The sequence below is a fragment of the Cyanistes caeruleus genome, chromosome 1 (genome assembly GCF_971803275.1).
Source record: "Cyanistes caeruleus chromosome 1, bCyaCae1.hap1.1, whole genome shotgun sequence".
NCBI lineage: Eukaryota > Metazoa > Chordata > Aves > Passeriformes > Paridae > Cyanistes > Cyanistes caeruleus.
Genome location: NC_141701.1, coordinates 6,321,575 through 6,341,080, shown reverse-complemented (window position 1 = coordinate 6,341,080; position 19,506 = coordinate 6,321,575). Strand labels below are relative to the sequence as shown.

General features: G+C 39.1%; 1 protein-coding gene across 21 annotated transcripts in view; it reads right to left on the bottom strand.

The window, feature by feature from the left end:
* Positions 1-19,506, bottom strand: part of FAM135B (family with sequence similarity 135 member B) — a 286,821-nt gene that overhangs the window by 126,394 nt on the left and 140,921 nt on the right. For all 21 annotated transcript variants that reach the window (XM_086877994.1, XM_086878035.1, XM_086878004.1 and 18 more), the window contains one exon: positions 4,938-5,033. In XM_086877994.1, the coding sequence (XP_086734120.1) occupies positions 4,938-5,014 (77 nt within the window). In that variant the 5' untranslated portion in view covers positions 5,015-5,033. The remainder of the gene's footprint in view (positions 1-4,937; positions 5,034-19,506) is intronic.

Genomic DNA, 19,506 nt, shown 5'->3' with positions numbered 1-19,506 from the left:
ACTAGTATCTATGCAGGCCCCTTATTTCTGAATTTGTACTAATTCTGTGATACTGCCTTGGTTAGACAACCTCTTAGGACAGTTGGTGTTGGCCTTTAACTCAGTTGTCTGTGGGTGACCAAGTGACACAGAACAGTTACCTAATGTACTTAGGGTCAGGTAAGCCTAAGGTAAGGGTATTGCTTATTTGAGCTTATTTGAGAGAGAAAGATAATTTCCAGGTACAAGAGCACCCTGCTTTCCACTGACCAATAAATTACCTGTCAATGGAGTTTGCTGAGATGCTGCTCTTCACCTGAAGAACACCCTCACCTCTTAGGCTCCACTCCATTTATTTTCAATGTTTCATCCCTACCTCTGGCACAGGACTTCCCAGCTCTCTTCAGCAGACACAGAGTGCATAGAAATTAAAGATGGCTATACTCATTAACCAAATGAGGAAACTGTCTTCACCAGCTGTCATGACAATAACCCATCATTCATGATTTCCATGAAGATGCCATTTGCTGCACTTCAGGACACTGATCTTTACCTTCATGCACACCTGCACTGCAGCTGCTCTCATGACTTTAGATTTGTGCTAAACTAAGCTCCATCTTGTCAGTTCAGTGCAGCAGGCTCACTGCATGACCATGACTGACTCCTGAGGGGTTTTATGCTTTTTTTTATTTTGTCACTTTGCAACGCTTACAGGCCCTCTTATTTTTCCTCTTTTTTTTTCCCCTTCATTTATAATAAAGAGAACACATGTAGCATAAATGCACTAGGTAAGTATTTTCAAAATGACAGATTTACAGTCCAAAAGTGATTCATATTTCATTACAGGTGAGAAGTCTGAAGAAATGCATATTTTTATGAACCAAGAAACAGTATTTACTTCTGTCCTACACTTTCAAACTGTATTTTATATAGATATATATATTCTGACACTGTCCCTCAAAGACACTGAGAAGTAAGGTCTGAACCTCTGAACACAAAGTGTATTTTTCAGGTAGCCATCTGGCAAGAGATGCACTGAAGGATTGCTGGACCCCAGTTAGTTGGGAAAAGGAGCTGCTGCATTTTATCTCTAGTGGAATGACTTCATGACTAAGTACACTGAAGCCCAGTTGTCCATCTGGTAGTTAACAGGGATGTTTTGCCAAACAAAAGGTTAGCCTGTTAAGTCAGATCTTCTTTCCAGGAGCTCTGAATGCTGTTGATCCCTGGTCTGATCCTTGTAGGGCCTTGTAAGCTCTGAAACCACAGATCTTTTCTAAGGGCAATGGTTCATTCCTTTTAGAAGAAACTGGACTTCATTTTCCCCACTCATTTTTAATCACTACCAGCCCTCGCACACATAAACCACCAGTGTAAGTGTCAGACACTTACAAACTGCAGCCTGGAATTTGAGGATTGAGAAGAGTGATAAGCAGTTGATTCAGCCCCGTGATCAGTAACCAATGACTTACCTTGCTCCTAGTTTTATAACACATCATTGCCAGAATCCTACCACTAGCCAGTCACTATTTCACCTTCTTTGTGCTCTCTGTTTCCTCAGTCCAAATATTACTCACCCTCTGGATTCAGTAGCTGTGGGGTTCATATTTTTTCCTCAGCCAAATAGATTTTGAAAAGGTTTAAGAAAAAAAGGTGCAGAAGGATTGCTTCTGACAGAAGCAGACAAATCAATTAATTGATCTCCGGCAGTCAGGGATAATTTTATTTCCTACTCTATTAAGGAAAATCAGAATCAGTTAGCTAATTTCACTAGAGAAAATGTCACCAGTTATTAAACAGCACATGATGGAAAGAATTAAAGACATAAAACTCAAAAATGGTTTTCCTTCCAGAAATTGCATTACTTATTACTCAACTTTTAGAAATCTGGCATCAAGCAGCATTGCAAATCCTTTGGTTTGACAAAAAAAAAAACAAAAAAAACCAATTTTTTCTTCCCCTGTAGCTGCACCTACAGCATTTAACTTTTGATGTCTATAAATACTGACATAGTTATATTTGTGCTCCAGAAGAAGATATATTTAACAGTGACTGACCAAACTACTCCAAACACAGAATTTACTGACTGTTCCTGACATATACATTTGCCAAAACCATAAAACCATGACAAATATTCACAAAGAAAAAAAAAAAAAATCCTGATTTTTGTATAATAACTATTCATACAGTCAAAGAAACATGATCCAAATAGCACAAGTTGTAGTTCAAATAGTTTTAGGAACTTCTATTTCTCATGGAGAGGTAGAGGTAGCAACTGGCTGTGCATGCATAATAATTTCAAAATAACATCCAGTAAAATCAAAAATAGAACAGGGCCATTACCAGCTTTAAAGCACTTTGACTCTGTGACTTATGGACAGCAGATCATGCCTTTAATCAAGCCTGATTAACTATCACCTAATGGCTCCAGAAGGGCTGATTCTTCCTAAATCATGTTGATTTATTCATTCCTTTATTTGAATGGAGGGCTCTTCTTGAGAAGACTCGTGCTTGGCACAGCCACACTCTCCCAAAGGGCAATGTCTTCAGAAGGGCACTTAGCCAAGACTAAGTGTTTTGGGAAATACTGTCCTTCTTTCTGCAGCTGCCAAGATCCAAACCAGAAATTTCAGCCTTGTCAGGCATACAGAAGCAGGGCTATTCTGTATTTGTGGGCATATTCAGGGTTTTTATTATGATTTTTTTATTTTGTTTTTGTACCAAAATATCAGGACAAAAAGTAGATTACATACATTTTTATTAATGTTCTTCATTTTTGCTCATGCTTTTGTGGTTAAAAAACCACAGCATGCTGGGTACCCACAGAAATTAAGATGAATTTCAATTTCTCTGCTTTTGTGATAGACAACAGTTTATAAATCCCCTCTCTGACCTTCATCAGGACAGAATGATATTGATTCAATTTACAAGTCACTCAGAGAAGGAAAATGTTAGTTAAAAAGAAAATATGCATCATTCTTAATTCTACCACACTCTCATCTGTGGAGATCACGTAGGTCCAAGATAACCCAGATGTCTACAGTCAATATCAACAATGGCAATATAAAAATGTCAAAATTAAAAGTGTGCTCAAATTAAAATAAAATTTGGCAAGCTCATTTACTCTTTCTTTTCACATGTTCATGCTACAGTGAAAGGGTCTGCTGAGCAGATGAAGTCAACCAGAGAGTGACCAGTAAATATGAGAAATGAGGATTTTGCTGGAAATGTAAAGGTTAAAACAATGGAAGGAAAGCAAATGTAATATTGTACAGGGTACATAGAAAGAAAAATTACTGCAAACAAATTAATGCAGTATAACCTATAGTATCATGTGTTTGGAATATTAATCAGTAAAGCAAGGTATGTACCAGTGGGGAAAAAAGCAAAGGTAATTAGGAACTCATTAGTGTGACAGCTGAATATATTATCTGTGTTAGTGCTAGGCTTACTCCACACCAGAGATTTGGTCTGACTGACAAAGCCAAGGAAGGCATTTTACAGAAATGATTGAATGCAAAATCAAACCAATACATGAAGAAACAGGCAGGTGATCACACTGGGACATGGAAAGATTCCTGGCTAACCTCTGAATATCCTATTGCCCAAGTCCAAAAAATCACATAGCCTGCAGATGGGAGTGGATTTTCAGTTGTGAGGAAGATCAAAGACATTGCAGTAATAATCAGAAACCAAGGGAAAATAAACAAAAGGATCTATAGTTAGGGCTGACTTCTGTTATCATAAGGACCAGAATGCACATGAGATTTTTTTTATTATTATTTTTTAATTATAGCTAGGATAAGCCAAACAGCTTAAGCATAAAGGTTTCTTTTTCAGTTTGACACCAATATCTGACATAGTCAGAATACTCTCTAACATGAACCTGGTGGACATTCTCTTGGAGAGAGCAACAGAATGACAGATGCCAGCTGTTAAAACCAGAGCTGTGTTTCCTTCATTCAGGTTCCCAGCATTTTTCCCACACAGTTCATCAAAGTAAATCAAATAACAAAATGTGTCTATACTGATGGAAACAGCTCTACCTAATCCATCCCAATACCTGAAACAATTCCCTGGTTTTCGTGAGGGAAATGGTGCTTGAGACAGACAAATCAGCTGTGAACCTCTCCTGTGCCAAGTTAAGGCTTTGAAAGAGAAAATATTGTGTTCTGTAAGCATCAGTTGTGGTAGGTGAAAGAAAATAATATTCCTCTAGACACACTGTTTTCCATGAAGTACATTCTTTTGACCTGAGTGTCCTGGTCTCCCCCAAAAGTGCTTCTTTCTCTAATTTTTCCTCACTGAAGAACACCTGTGGGGTGCAATATGCAAGCTGAGCAACAACTCACACCTGGCCAGGCTTCTTCACAGCCATCAGGTTGTCAGAAATTACTAGGAAGAGTAGAGCAAAGATAATAGAGGCAAAAGTTTAACTAGACCAGAGCTGTACATGTTCTTATAATTAATGGGGATGTCAAAAATCATTGTGGCCGCCAGAAGCAGAGCTTTAGACAAATATGAGTATTCATTTTCCCTTCTGAAATGGTGGGACTCAGCTAAATTTCATTAAATTAATTTAGCCATTAGATTTATGGCCCTAAAAGGAAATTGTTTGCATTATAATTCAACGCAGCTATCATTTACCACGGAGACTCAAAACCAGTCCAGAAGCATTTAAAACAGCCATTGTACTTAAATCTGAACAGGAGCTTAAAATATTTTGGAGCATTACAATATTGTATTGCAAAAACAAGTCAGTCATTCTGTTTATAGTGAAAGTAATGTACATTGATCTTCCTTGACAGCAATGAAAGCCCAATGACATCCTTCTCTGCCCTGGAGATTGCATGAAATATAACTTCTCTTGGCAGAAAAGAACCTGTCTTGCAATTTAACTATTTTCTGTAAGCTGCACCTCTGTTTTCAGCTGGAAATTAATGGAAACATCAACTCACCCCCTCTGGAAGAGGTCCACATTATGGAATTTGTGTAGCTCCACAGAAAACTCGACCGTTCCCTGAACCTCAGACATGGTTTTTTCAGGTCATCACCTAAACAACACATATATAAAAAACGTTATAAATGTTTGAAATATTTTACTTAAGAAATCCACAATTGGATGATTTCATTTTAGTCAGCATCTTGGGGTCCATGCAAAGCTTGAAATCGACCAGTATCAACTGGAATCTTTCCAATGACATCATTTGGCTCCATCTTCAGGAAAACTCACTAAAAGCCAGATCAAAGCAGTAATTAAGAGAGGTAAGAAGTCTAATTAAGCCTGAGGACAGAATGATAATATTATGAAAAGTATAAGTAGCAAAAAGTAAATAACATATTATGTGCAAGAATCTCAAAGCAAATTTTAATTAACTCTCTTGCAGCTCTTGTATGGGAAATTGATTTTTTTTCCTCTCATTTTATGAAATGGCAGATTTCCAGGGTCAGCACAGCTCATTTCTGTAAAAGCACAGGCCAAAAAGACAAAAACCCTCGATAGATTAGAGCAGAATTCAGATTTCTCTTGCTTTTGACCCCTCCTATGACTTAAATAAAGTCCCAGAAGGGAAGCTTCTGAGGGAATATGAATAATTTAAATATTAATGAATGAAAGATATTCTTTTAAAGAAAATGCTGACAGTCGTGGCACTTAATAGGCCACAACAGTCAGATCAAGATTTTGAAGCATTACAGACATTTACATAGTACAACTCATATGCTTATTGAAAACTAGAATAATTCAGGTTGGAAGGGACCTCAGGAGGTCATGCCTCACTCAAGGAAGTAAGTTTCTAAATCAGCTCTATTTAATACACAAGTGTAGATCCTTAACATTTCCCTAATTATAGCAGAGGCATGCCAAGGACTTTTACAGCTTTCAGACAGATTTTCAATTATTTTTTGCCCTTCCCTCCTTCTCCCCCACTCCCCAGCAAGTGTACTTCTGGCAATCTGCCAAGCTTCCTGGAAGTTTTCTGTAGGATCAATTATAGGACAAAGATTAAATTCTTTCATTAACACATTCATAAGCAAAATTTTAGTTGTTTGACAGCAGCCAAGTGCAGTCTCTGAGGAAGACCCACACCAGGGCTCTTAACAATTCCCCTTTCTGAGACCCTTACAGGGCTTTAAAGGGATATGTAGCTCAGACTCAAAGTGAAAAATTTCTCCAGAGGTGCTAATCAATAATTTTCATGGCACTCATAGATTTGACCGTGTCCTTTAATGAAGCAGGAGTGGAGATGATTTTGATACATGCAGTCCTCAGATAAGCATTAGGCTTTAGCTTTCTCAAAGCTTGCTCCTGATTAGTAATTTTCCAACTGACTGGCTTATTACACTGATTATTTTAAACTAAGGGTTTTTTTCTGGCTATCATCTCAAGCACTACAGCTTTTCAAAAAGATCTCATTCCAGAGTTAAAAGGTTATTAATTTTTCATTCACCATCCTCAAACTTTGGAATGACAATAATGTGATGCAAAATATATGTAATATATGTCTATAACTGTGAGAAAGAAAAAGAGAATTGCTAAGCTACACATCTGATTGTCTCCAAGGTAAGGAACTCTACATTAGCATGTGTCAGGCCAAGATTTGTGTGTGCTGAAGGTATATTCAAACTCTATTACTTGTCAGAGAATCGCAGAATAAACTAGATGGGAAAAGACCCTTGAGATCATTGAGTCCAACCTATGACCTAACACTTGACAACTAGAACAAGGCCCTGAGTGCCACATCCAGTCTTTGTTAAATCCCTCCTCCCTGGGCAGTCCCTTCCAATGCCCAATCACTGTTTCTTCCTAATATCCACTTAAAACTCCCCTGGTGCAGGTTAAGACTGTGTCCCTTGTCCTGCTGCTGCTGCTGCCTGGGAGAAGAGCCCGACCCCGCTGCTGCACCCTCCTCTCAGGGAGCTGGAGAGGGGTCAGGTCTCCCCTGAGCCTCCTTTTCTCCAGGATAAACACCCCCAGATCCCTCAGCAGCTCCTCACAGGATTTGTGTTCCAGACCCTTCACCAGCCTCATTGCCCCTCTCTGGACCCGCTCCAGCACCTCAATGTCCTTCCTAAACTGAGGGTCCAAAACTGGACACAGCACTCAAGCTACAGCCTAAGCAGAGCTGAGTACAGGGGAAGAAAAGTAATACTTTTTGTTTCCTTCGTCCCCCATTTCAACAGGAATGAAACTAATATTTTCTCCTTTTGCCTTTGGGCACAGATTAAGAAGTTGTAGACAGCTGGTAAGTCATGAATATGACATATCCAGCAGGTTATGTGTGAGTGTCTGTGCGTGTGTCTGCCCGAGTCAACAACCAGACTGTGTGGGAAGCTAGGAGGAAACCATGCAAACCACAAAGCAATATTCTGACAAGGTATGTAGTCTTGAGGAGAGTGCTAATTAAAAGAATTGCCTTTGGCAATATATCTGCATGTTGGGCTGAGGCATATTCCCTAGACCAAAAGCTCAGGATCAAAGGAAACTCCATGCTTTTGAAGACACCAGTTTAAAGAGGAGAGGTGTGAATGAATGGCCAGCCAGTTCAGCCCAGAACCAGTATTGTCAAAGATAGAAATGATGACGTGAAGATTAACTAAGGTATAGGAAAATTGTAATGCATGGAAATACTTACACAGGTCTTCTCTGTATTTGCACTATATTTTTCAAGCTTTACACTTCTTCAAAACAAATACAGAAGTTATCCTAAAAACACCAAGCAAGCAAAAAAAACCTGTTTCTGTACCTTTATTTGCCTCACTGATCACCAGAATTAAAGTGTAAGCACCTGCTACACCAGTTTGAACTTCCATCCACCCCACGAGAACACCAAAGATCAGATCACCCAGATCTATGCCCCCAGGACAACAGCCTGGTACTTCAGGGAGCACCTCACAGGTACTGAAAGGGGCCTCTGGTGCACCTTATTTTCATGCACTTAGCATGGTTCAAAGAATCCTGCTCAGACACCTGGGTTTAATTCTTCAAAGCAAGAAGCTATGAAATTTGACAAAATAGCTCCAGGCACCACTGGATCAAGAATATATTAAGTCATTAAAATGACGCACTAATTTTAAACTTTTGTACCAGATGCCTGCTTAAAGGAACCTTATCATAACCCTCCAAAATCCAGGGCTCATGAAGGACCTCTGATCAACCTCTGTGTGGGACAACCTTGGGTTATAAATAGAGCAATAGTTGGTAAAAATAATACTAAAGGTTGTCATGACATCAGCATTGTAAACACAATAGGGAGTGCTGCCAGTATTGAAGTACCATTGGTTATCTAATAAGCAGTTCAAAGAAAAATATAGAGGTCATATTTGGGAAGGCTTTAGCATATTTATGAATTTCTGAAATGTCTGTTTTTATATCAAGCTCTTTGCAAATTGCAAAAGAGACCTTAAGACAACACTAATAAATATCAATGCAAAGCTAATAAAGCATCATGGGAAGTGTTTTGGACATCTCTGCTCCTGTAAAAGCAGTGCCTGTGGTCACCCTGGTCACTCCAAAGCACTGGAAGGAGTCAGGTGGCACTGCTGCTGTCACTGGCTGTGCTGTGCTGTCCTACACCACCAGTGGCATGAGCCAGCTCACCACTTTGGCAGTTTGTCCTTCCAGCTAGAGCTGGTGTCCTAGCAAGGGACAGTCAATTTCAATTGTCTCAGAATCTTCAATTTACTCAGAGCAAGGACACACCAACAGAAAATCAGAATCCTTTATACAAATAAAGCTTATGAAGATCTATATGTTTAAGGACTGGAGACTGTCTCATTTGTATTTTTAAAGGAAGGCTGGATTTTTCCACTTTCCATTGCTTGGAAAGTGTCGGTGGAAATACCTTCTGCACTGGAGACTGTTCAAGCAATTATACTGGCTAAATGCAACCTTTTTAATTTACAATATTTGTATTTATTGGCATTTTAGGGATCCAGTCAACTGACCAAGCCCTCTGCCAGAAAGCAATTAGTTGATTATGTACCAAACACACCATTAAAGACCTTGAAGATAGAAATTAATCTGCCAATTCCCCACTGAAACAGTAATCACTGTCACCCCAAACAAAGGGACACTGAGGAAGGTGAGATGGGGAGAGATCACATTGGACAGAAGGACAGGACACTGCATAATCTGACAGCCCAGGCACCTTCTAGCATTTGCACTTCATCTAAGCAAAAAAAACAAACCATATTTTTTTAAACTTAAACCACTTTTTTGTTTTGTTTGGGTTTGGTTTTTTTTGTGTTTTCACCATGCTTAAGCATCTCCATTACAGAAACTGGTTTAAAAAAAAGGAAAAAAAAAAAAAAAAAAAGTAAAAATACACCAAGGACAAAAGAATGAAATGCCATGTGACCAAGGGCAGTGACTCATGAACCTAGAAGCATTTATTTAGGATAATACAGCTACCTCTCAAGAAACACAGCACATACTATCTGCAGAATATCACCACTGACCTTACTGGTTTTAAAGCATTTTTTATTTTATTGCAATTTTTTTTCAGAAGCTGGCACTTGTTTCAAGCTAGGCATTTATATCTGTTCATTTATTTGTTAGGAATTCCTTAATTAAGTGAATAAAGTCACAATGAAATAGCTTTATTCTTCTCTCCACTAATGCCTCCACTCACTGTACTTCTAAGTAAGAAAAGTAAGAGGAGCACAAAACAAGGACAGTAAACACACACATATGCTCTGAGATGAAAGGATTAAAAGAAGCAAACTCATTAGACCAAATCTCTTTTTTATTGTTGTTTTCATTTTTAATTGCTCACTTTCATGCATCTGAACTGGATCCCAGTTCTTAGGACAGTGACTGCATCTCAATAGCCTTGCCTGAGCATACATTAATTTCCTGAGACAAAGCAGTCACAAATGTCAGTAAGTCCTTTCACTACAATGCTGTCATTAGCTGTTCTCCACTTTACAGAACCTGTCAGCTTTTCCTGCCAGCACATCAGCAAAATGAGAGGTGAGGTCTTCACTTTCAAGGTGATTTCAAAAGTTAACACCTTATTTTGTTAAAATAAATCAAGCTAGTATTTCTCATCTAAGATTTTGGGTGGCAGTAAGATATTTACACTTTAAAAGAAGCCAATCTAAGTACAACACTAAAGATACAAAAAGTGACAAGGCTTGTCATTGCCATCAGTAGCCAAGTCTACCACTTGATCACAAGCCCATTTGTATTTTTCCTCTCTTCCTAAATGTCCCAAAGTGTCATAGACTCATTGAGCTATAAATAGCTCACTCATATGTTCCAAATCCAGATCCACCAGAGCCACTTCAGTTCTAGCAGCCTGGTCCACCTGCCCTGTGTTGATGAGTTCTTCAGTGTCACAAGTCCTAGGTACATGAGCATGTGCCCTGTGGCCAGTCCATGATCATATTCACATTTCCCAGACACTCAGGATTTCCAGTCTGAGCCCATTGCATTATCAGGGCAACTCATTTACTGCATCAGCTGCACAATGCCTGGAGGGGACCCTCCCTTTGAACGTCCAGCTGACCCCAGAAAACTGAGATGCAAAAACCACCTGTGCTTCAGTACCAACTGCCTCTGCAGAGGCTCAAATTCCTTCCTATGTTGCTAATATTTCTTTCTTAGTTGGAGTGTCACAGGCTTTAGATCTCCCATATCCCCTATTTCTAGAGCCTGGAGGCCAGCCTAGAATCTTTTTTAGAATCATCCAGGCTCTTTTGGCCAGATGTTCCAGATGGAGCCATTACCCCTGTCTGGGTTAAAAAGCACATTTTTTACATCTTACATGTCTGAACTGGCCCAAATTTTCACCCATTTAACTTGTTCAAATGTTTTGCTGCTGATCAGCACCCTTTTTAAAGTCTTTCTTCTTCCAGGTCACTCAATAAAGAGGGAGACTATAACAGTATAGGTCAAACTATAACCTGGAACATGCATTCTCCAAAAGACCATGACACCTAAGAAATCTTGTGTTTCTGTTTTGTTAGTTGTTATTTTACTGATCACATTGATCATATCCCTTAAGGTATGAAAACATCTACCTTGCTATTTTGGCCCTAAAATTTGAATTTCCTGTGCAGGTCCATTTACCATACTTTGTTTTATAGCAGAAATAGCTTTCAAAATAATCTAGTTTATTATTCAATTCTCACACATTTTCTCCTGCTGTGCTGCCCCACAAAATGATGTCACCAATGTACTGCAGGTGTTGGGATTGTTCCAGTGCAATCTGTATCAATCCATGATAAATGGTACAATTATGTTTTCACCTTTGGAATAGTCAATTCCAGGTGTACTGGACAGGCCTCCATGTGAAAGCAAACTCCTCCACACCAAGGAGTCTCAATTGTCTCAGAGCTGTCTGGCCTGTCCATCAACAGTTGGTGGCTCGGTGTGTCCAGCTCGTTGTCACCTGGCTGGGGGTGAATGATTTGTGGGATTCACGAGCGCATCTCGTGAAAAGGTTCACGACATGGGCTGTGTGCATCCTTGTCTCTGGATGTCAGGTCATTATACATCACCTCCAACACAGCTGATTTCCTCAGACCCTGGAGATCTCCTTCTGTGGTTATTTCCTTTGAGACTTTTCACGCCTTTCTTTGAGGAGAACTGGATAATGACTATTCCTGCCAAAGACTGAGACTCCTTGTTAATTGTCTTCATAAGAGGGTACCAAAAGTACAATCTTGCCTTCAGGTCAGAGTCCAAATACCAGATGAAACTCAAGATCAGTGTTTCAGTAACAAACCTCCCAGGCAAAATATCACTAATCACTGCAGAACACAGCAAACTACAAAGCCAACACCAATCTTTAAAAGGAGCTGAAAAAAAAAATAAAATAAAAAAAAAAAAGAGCACGGTGCAGATCACAGAAATTGATCTCAAGAACAGATTAATCAATATTGTGATCCACAAATGTTAACATATGAATAATTTCTAATATGCTTTTATCAATATATCATCTCAAACTCTTACAGCTCCAAAGGTTCTAAAAAGAAGTGTTGCAATTTCACCCCAACTGGCAACTGAGAAACTCACAACTCATTCACTTAGTCCCAGCAGAATGTGGGGAAGAGACCTGGAAGGGTAAAAGTGAGAAAACTTGTGGGTTGTGACAAGAAGGGTTTAATAATTCAAATATAGTATTAATAAAAAATATTAGTAATAAGAGTATTGAAAAAGAAAATTAAAAGAAAAAAGAGTAAAATGAAACCCAAGAAAGAAAAATTATTCTAATGAAAAACAATTACCCACCACCAAGTGATGAGTGTCCAGCCAGCCCCTGTACAGCAGCCCCAGAACATCTTTCCTCCTAGTTTATCTGCTGAGGAGGATGAAATATAGTCTGGAATATCCCTCTCGTCAGTTGGGGTCAGCTGTCCTGGCTGTGTCCCCTCCCAACTCCTTATGTGCCCCCAGCTTCCTCACTGGTGGGGTGGTGTAAAAGGCAGAAATGTCCTTTATTCTGTGTAAGCTCTGCTCAGCAGTGATGAAAACATCCCTGTGTTATCAACACTTCTTCCAGCAGAAATCCAACACAGCCCCATACCAGCTACTGTGAAGAAAAATAACTCTCTCCCAGCTAAAACCAGCACAGGAGACACTGTACATACACAGTTTGCTCAATGATCTTCAAAGTGTTTTCCAACCTAAATGATTCTATGACTTTGTGATGCAAAACTCAGCCCAAAGACTTGTTAGTCTTGTTAGACTTTTGGGTCAATGCATGTTTGTGATTTTCTGTTTGTTCTCATGTGTATCATAATTAAGACTTCAGTCTCAAGTCTTCCCTGGAAATCAAGTTATTTTCCACCATGAGAAAGCTTCTAATGCTCTCTCAGTCATGGAAGTGTCAGGGAAAGGTGTCCAATCTTTACAACTACCTAACACTATGCAGCATAATTTACAGAGTGAGATAGCATCACAGATAATCCCTTGCAGCTCTTTTGATAAGGTTTTTAGGTTGCCAGTCTACTGTAATCCTTTGCATATTTTCTCCAGTATTGAAATCAAAGTAAAGATGTGTGATACAGGCAAAAACAAATACAAGGCACATAATCTTGCTCAGTCACATCTGTGAAACATGCTTTTTATCCAGTGCATAAACATTTAGCCCAGTTTAAAATTATAAAGAGTAATTCAGTTTCATATTCTAAAGAGCTATCTCAGTTTGGATGCAAGCCCTGAAAATAATCTTCCAATATTAAAATAAAAAAACAAAAGTTTGCTGTTTCATTCTCTCAGGAAAATCAATATTCAAAATTTTGTCAAATGCATTAGACATATGTTCACGGAGTGCAACACCATGAGCCACTTTTCCCAAGGTTCATTGATTGCTACCACTGAAATGTAATGAGGTAGAGACACAAATATTAAATGACCCTTTAAAAAATTACTCATAGTCCAGAGAGTATTCAGAGTGGAGCAAAGAAAGGACCTATGTTATTTTATGGTTTGTTTTTTTTGTTGTTTTTTTTTTGCATTTACAAACTCCAGTGTGATTTGTTTTTACCATTACAACTGGAATTCACAAAGTATCGGCAGTACCCAATTCACTGGGGGTAGAGGCCCATTCAATACCCAGCAACAAAATTAGTTTTAAGATTAAAGCTACTTGAACCCCACAGCTGAGAACTTTCACTCTAAATAGCTTCAAGTACATGGACCACACAGAGTGAAAACAGACTGTAACTAAAAGTCCAAAGAAAATCACTTGGGAAAACAAGTCAACAACTTACTGCAATTCCTTTCATGTTCTGTTTGTGAGACCAAGCTACGCTAGAGATTTTGTGCAGGTCACCAGGTCCAAGAAGGCTGAGAAGCAAGACTAGATTATACCTTCCATAAACTGGTCATTTCAAGGGTATTTAGACAGAGGAATAAATCTACTAAGAGAAAAACCCAAAAATACCAGGTTGTGCCAGAGGATTTTAGGGCAGAACTGAAGAGGGCCAGAATAAATGTCAGGTGCCAGTAGGCTGCTCTTATGAGATATAAAGCCTTTGAGCTATTACACAGGATTAAATGTGGACACAGCTGTGTAAATTTAGGTCAGGGCATTCAAAAAAACCCAAAAAAGAGAATGAAGAGCAGCCTCGATTTGTCCTCTGTTAGCACGTGCCTGTCAGGACACCAGTGATGAGTTCAGCTCAGCACAAATCACTATCTGCTTACACCAGTTAATAATAACCTGCTGTTGGTATTGTGCAGAAAATGAAGCAGCAGGGGAAATTCAGACAGAAGAGAAGGAAGAGCAAAACAGAAGGAGAAAGGAGATAATACAAACTTTCCCCTGGACTAGCTTCCCACTGCTACATAATCCTATCTTCTTCACACCTTCCCTACCAGTTCCTTCTCTGACTTATTTTCTTTCTTTATGACCTTCAAAAGAAAAAGATGTTTAAAATTTTATGCACAACTGAGAGCTAAAATTTCAGACTCCTCAGAACACCATCGTCTTCGATCTTCAGCAGTTTTTGTGCCTTATTCCAGCTGTTCACCTCAGTCTTTTTTTCTGATACTCCCGTTGTCAGTCTTAGAAACACAAAATGCATCAAAAGGCAGAAAGTTATTTGAAGCCTATTTAGGACACTCTGACAGAATTATCCATCATTCTCACATTTGACTGAGCTCCTCTTCCCAGTAAAGGGAGATAGATTCTTCTCAGTCTGGGCTCTTTTGTTGGTTTCATACAGGAAATTTGGGCTCTTTAGGGGTCTGACCTTATTTTACTTTCATGTCCTCACAGAAGAGCCCCACAATTTATTTTTATAATTATTTCTTTAAAGTTCTAGTCCAGTTCATACTGACTGAAGTCAAAACTGCTGTTTAGTACATAGTTCTGTATTAAGTCTTTGGGAGTTTAACAGAATGTTTGGCTACATTCAAAACTTCAGCAACAGCTAAAGGTCAATTCTGTCTTTCTTCTGAATTCTGAATGTTACAGCAGCTTGACCAAGATCCTCCCTGTAAAACATCCCATATCAGGTTCTGCAGGGCTGCAAAGGAGAGGTAAGATGAATGAGATGCATCTTCTTGCAAGAGATGTGGGGCTGCCTGATGCATGAGTAAAGGAGCTCTCTGCTGTGGAGCACAAACAGTTCTGTCAATAGAGACATCACCAAAGAATCCAGATAGGAAACAGAGGGACTTGAACATCAGCCTGATGCTGCAAACTAGTCACAGCTAATAAACTAGTGACAGTTATGACAGTGAAAGCCTGCTGAGTTATATGTTTTCTTGGCACTGCTCTACTGCATTTCCATTTCTGGCCATGAAAAATTTCATGGCACTGTCTAACTGTGCTGTAAACTCAATTGTCCTTGTCAGACCTTTAATGCTTAATTTGCATTTTGCATGATCAAATTCACTGCAGAGTTTCTTGGACAAGTTATAGTCTCCTTCAGATGTTCTGAGAACATTCTAAGTGAGTGCATTCTAAGTGAGCACATACTTTACATTAATTGCATTGATTATCCTTGTTTGTGAAAAATTTAAAGCACAGGCACTTGCCCATGAGATTAATCTCACTAACTAGAAATGTCTTCATATGTATGAGGTGTTTTGAGCTCCACTGTAGTCAGTAGGGATACAGAAAATGCCTTCAATAGGATTCATGTCACCATTGCTTGCTTCCAAGGGAGCTGAAAGCAACTTTCTTAGGTGCAGACATATGAGCCACACCTAGTTAGATGAATGTCAGTCATAGCCAAATTCCACATATAAACAGGATTTTAAATGTATGCAGAATCACTCATGGAGAGGGTGAGAGAAGTAGCATGTGTGTATCTCTATATATGCATTGTAACTTATGTTGGACTTGATGATTTTGGAGGTCTTTTCTAACCTTAATGATTCTTATATGTGCTTGAAAAAGAAAAAGAAAAAAAAAAAGCAAATCCTCAAAACTTGATGATACAATATTTTTCCTTTCTTCACCTGAAAACATTTTGCCTTTTATCATACACGTGTAGACATCCAGCTGGAATCACCAGTCAGCTTATCAGTGGGCAGAAAGGTGCTCAGCACTTAGGAGACAGGAAATGTAAAAGATAAGGATGTCCAAGGAGTCTCCATTATTACCTTACTTAATGCACGTGGATCATTTTATGACCAGACAATATCAAAACCACCTCTGCCTCCTGCAGTGTTCAGGACTACAAGGTCTGGGAATTAATCTGGACATTACAGGTGAGGTTTTTTGGCTTTTCAGACTTCAAAAGACATCTTATAAGGGAGATAAGATATTGTAAAAAAAAAGACAACTCTGCTGATCCAAGAAAATATGTACATACTTAACAAGTCAGGTTCTCTGTTGTCTTGTTCTCTTGATACAAGTTTTGAGCAAGTTAAAGGCTCTTAATGTGGCCCATTATATTAAATAAAATTATCTAAAGTTGCTAGAAAGGAAACAGTCAGCAGATGTTAATATTTCAGGGGGTGTCAGTAGAGCTATTGATGTTTGTAATGAGCAGTGGAATTGAGTGTTTACAGTGCTGGACTGAAAGAGAACAGCACAACAAGAGGTGTTGTACCCTCACACACCAAACAAGAGCAGAATTCATAGCCCTGGAAACCTGACAAGCAGTTTTGGTTCAATTACCATCACCAGAAATGCTTAAAGGCTGGGACAGGGTGGGAGAATGTCCCTGGAAGTGTTCAAGGCCAGGCTGGATGGGGCTTGCAGCAGCCTGGTCTAAGGGAAGGTGTCCCTGCCCGTGGCACAGGGGTGGGACTAGGTGAACTTTAAGGTCCCTTCCAATGCAAGTCATTCTATAATGCTATGATTCTAAAAAGATAAGGACGTTGGTGAGTAAACTTGGCAGAGAGAGGTGGTCAGAGCAGCATCAGCAGAACCTTGGCATTTCTGGAGCAGGGAATATTTGCAATACTGAAATTAATACAATATGGATTTACTTTCAGGCTAACAGAAAAAAAAAAAAAAAAAGTTAAAATCAAATTTTTCATCACTGTCCTTAATTGTAAAATATTTAACAAATCCCACATAAACTTTGAGGCAGACATCTACTACAAGAGCCATTGACTTCAATAGTAAGTAAAGAAGCTGCAGACCATTTTCCATCATAACAGCTCTTTGGATAGGCAGCTATTAAACTGGGATGTGATAAGGGAGGAACAGGTGCTGTTTTAGAGCAGTATGATTTAAGTACAGGCAATAAAATATGCAGAGCCATAATAAGAATTTTGACTAGTTTTAAGTGCTTGGGGCCATGTTGATATAAATAATTGCATCAGGTTTTCCTATCGAGCAAGAGCTAAATTAAATGGTTTACAAACAGAGGAAAAGGCTGACTTATTTGTCATGGCACTGCTTGATCTGAGACAAAAATAGAAAGGGCCAACTGTGCCACTGTTAGACGTGAAGCCAACACAACAGGGCCTGAGGTACAGCTGCTGAATACAGCGAGGCCAGCAGAGTCTATCAAAACAACAGGAAACATATTTCTTTCTCAAACTCAGCCCAGCATCTTGGCAAACTCCTCCAGAAGGTTTTGTGCAGCAGGAAGATTTGCCTCACAGAAGGGCTGTATTTTTCCAGAAGGCCCTGACTCTTATTCCAGCTGCAGAACAGCTGTCCCTCAAGCTGTGCCTGTCATGCTAAAAGGATGCTGCTCAGTTATCTCAGGAGCTCAGGTCCCTTCTCAAAACAGGCTGGCAGAAGTCATGATGAGCTTTTGAGGTTCAGTTGGACATGGAGATGGATTTAAGAGTACTGGGGGCACTGGCAACCATTAATGGTTGAAAATTCCTGATTCTCCACAGCATTTAAGTGTTGTCTTTAACACAGGTCCTGAGTTGTAAAACAAAAAGTGTCTGAAGAGGAAGGTGAGGTTCTAACAAAACAGGGATATCCAGCCAGGGGCTGTTCCCCTGAGATACTTTTTGTGTGTGCTCAAGTATTTCCAGTCAAGTAAACTTGGGCAACACAGACAGAGAGCTTTCTAGAAAGGCAGCCACTGAGGCACCAGTACCCCCATCCTGTCCTTGCAGCTCTGCTTTCCTGGCAGTGACTGTGAGCAGACTGGGTGTCCATGGCACACTGCAGGTGTACATAAACCAGCCATGAGCTGCAGCTTTCTGATGTAGCAGGTAGAAGAAATTTCATGTGGACATTCATACAAGAAACCCCATCAGGCATAGAAATCTGCAGGACAAGGATGGACTGGTATCACATCTTCACAACACTGCAGTGAAGTTCTTCCTCTTTCTACCTCTACTTCCTTCCCAGTTTTGTTGTCAGACTGTTATTCCTGACAAACAAAACAAAGGGCTAACTTTATCACCTGTTTTATTTTTGTTTGGGTTTTTTTAACCTCCTTTGTCAAAGCTCTACATCCACAAGGACACTCTATGCCTTATTGGAGAAATACTTAGAAAAACTAAGCACCATTAAATTTTTATTTTTGGTCACTGCCACATAGCAGTAGTGAGTGTGGTTTTGGTACAATATAGCTGTGATTATCACTTTTACTAGTTTGTACAGCTTAAATTTCAATCAGCAGCCAGAACCAGACTGTGAACACACCAAATGCTTCAATCTTATAAAAACTCCAACACTTCCCATATAAATATTTATACTCAAACATAGTATGAGAAAAGATTCTAGGAAACCATCACATGAGAATTCTTCCCAAGGCAAAACACTGCAAATTTGAAACTTGTGGAGTAATTCTCCCAGTTACCTGCCTTTCCCACACTAAAATCTTGCTTTGTCATTTCAGGAACGAAGAAAATCTTTCAGCACACTTTCTCATATCTTCAGAACATTAGACAGGCATTCAAAATACACTATATGAAGGCATCCAGACATTTTAATAAAGTTTCAAAAAAATTAGATGGAAAGATGCAACTCTCCCTGAGAAAAATGAAATTAAACTGTTCACTGCTAAACCTTTTTATATTGTGTGGTATAATCTCAGCAAAATGAAGTAATGAACCCAACACCATGTACACTTTGCAGCCAGCAAAGGTGTAATTTTGTTAATTTTGCTCCCATTTTGCTAATACACTGCAGATCCAGGAACAAGAATATCTTGAGGAAAATATATATCACACCAATATCTTGTACAACATTAATTACACAATCTATCACCAAGCTGCTGAGCTAAAAACCAAACCAAAAAAGCTCCTGGTGCTCCTGGCCAGGAATTCTCTAAGAACAAAACACCAGAAACAGAGCAGTGAAAATTTCATCAATAAAGCTGAATCTGGGACAACATTTTGGATTAAACACTTATTCATAGAAGAAATCTTTTGCAAACTAGGCTGAGATGCAGCCCTAATTTTTTGTTTTATGCCAAACAATACTATTCAGATTTCTACAGGCACATGGGAACTTTTCAGGTTATTTGCTTCTTTCCAGCTTAAAATAAAATGTCATTTTGAAAATTATTGACAGCATTTCCTAAGTAACTGAATTATCTATAGAGGACTAGCATCCAAATCCTGGCATTGCTAATTTTTTGAATTCCTTGTATTTACATACCTCACAGGGAACATCCATGATCTCTTAAGAGTAAAGA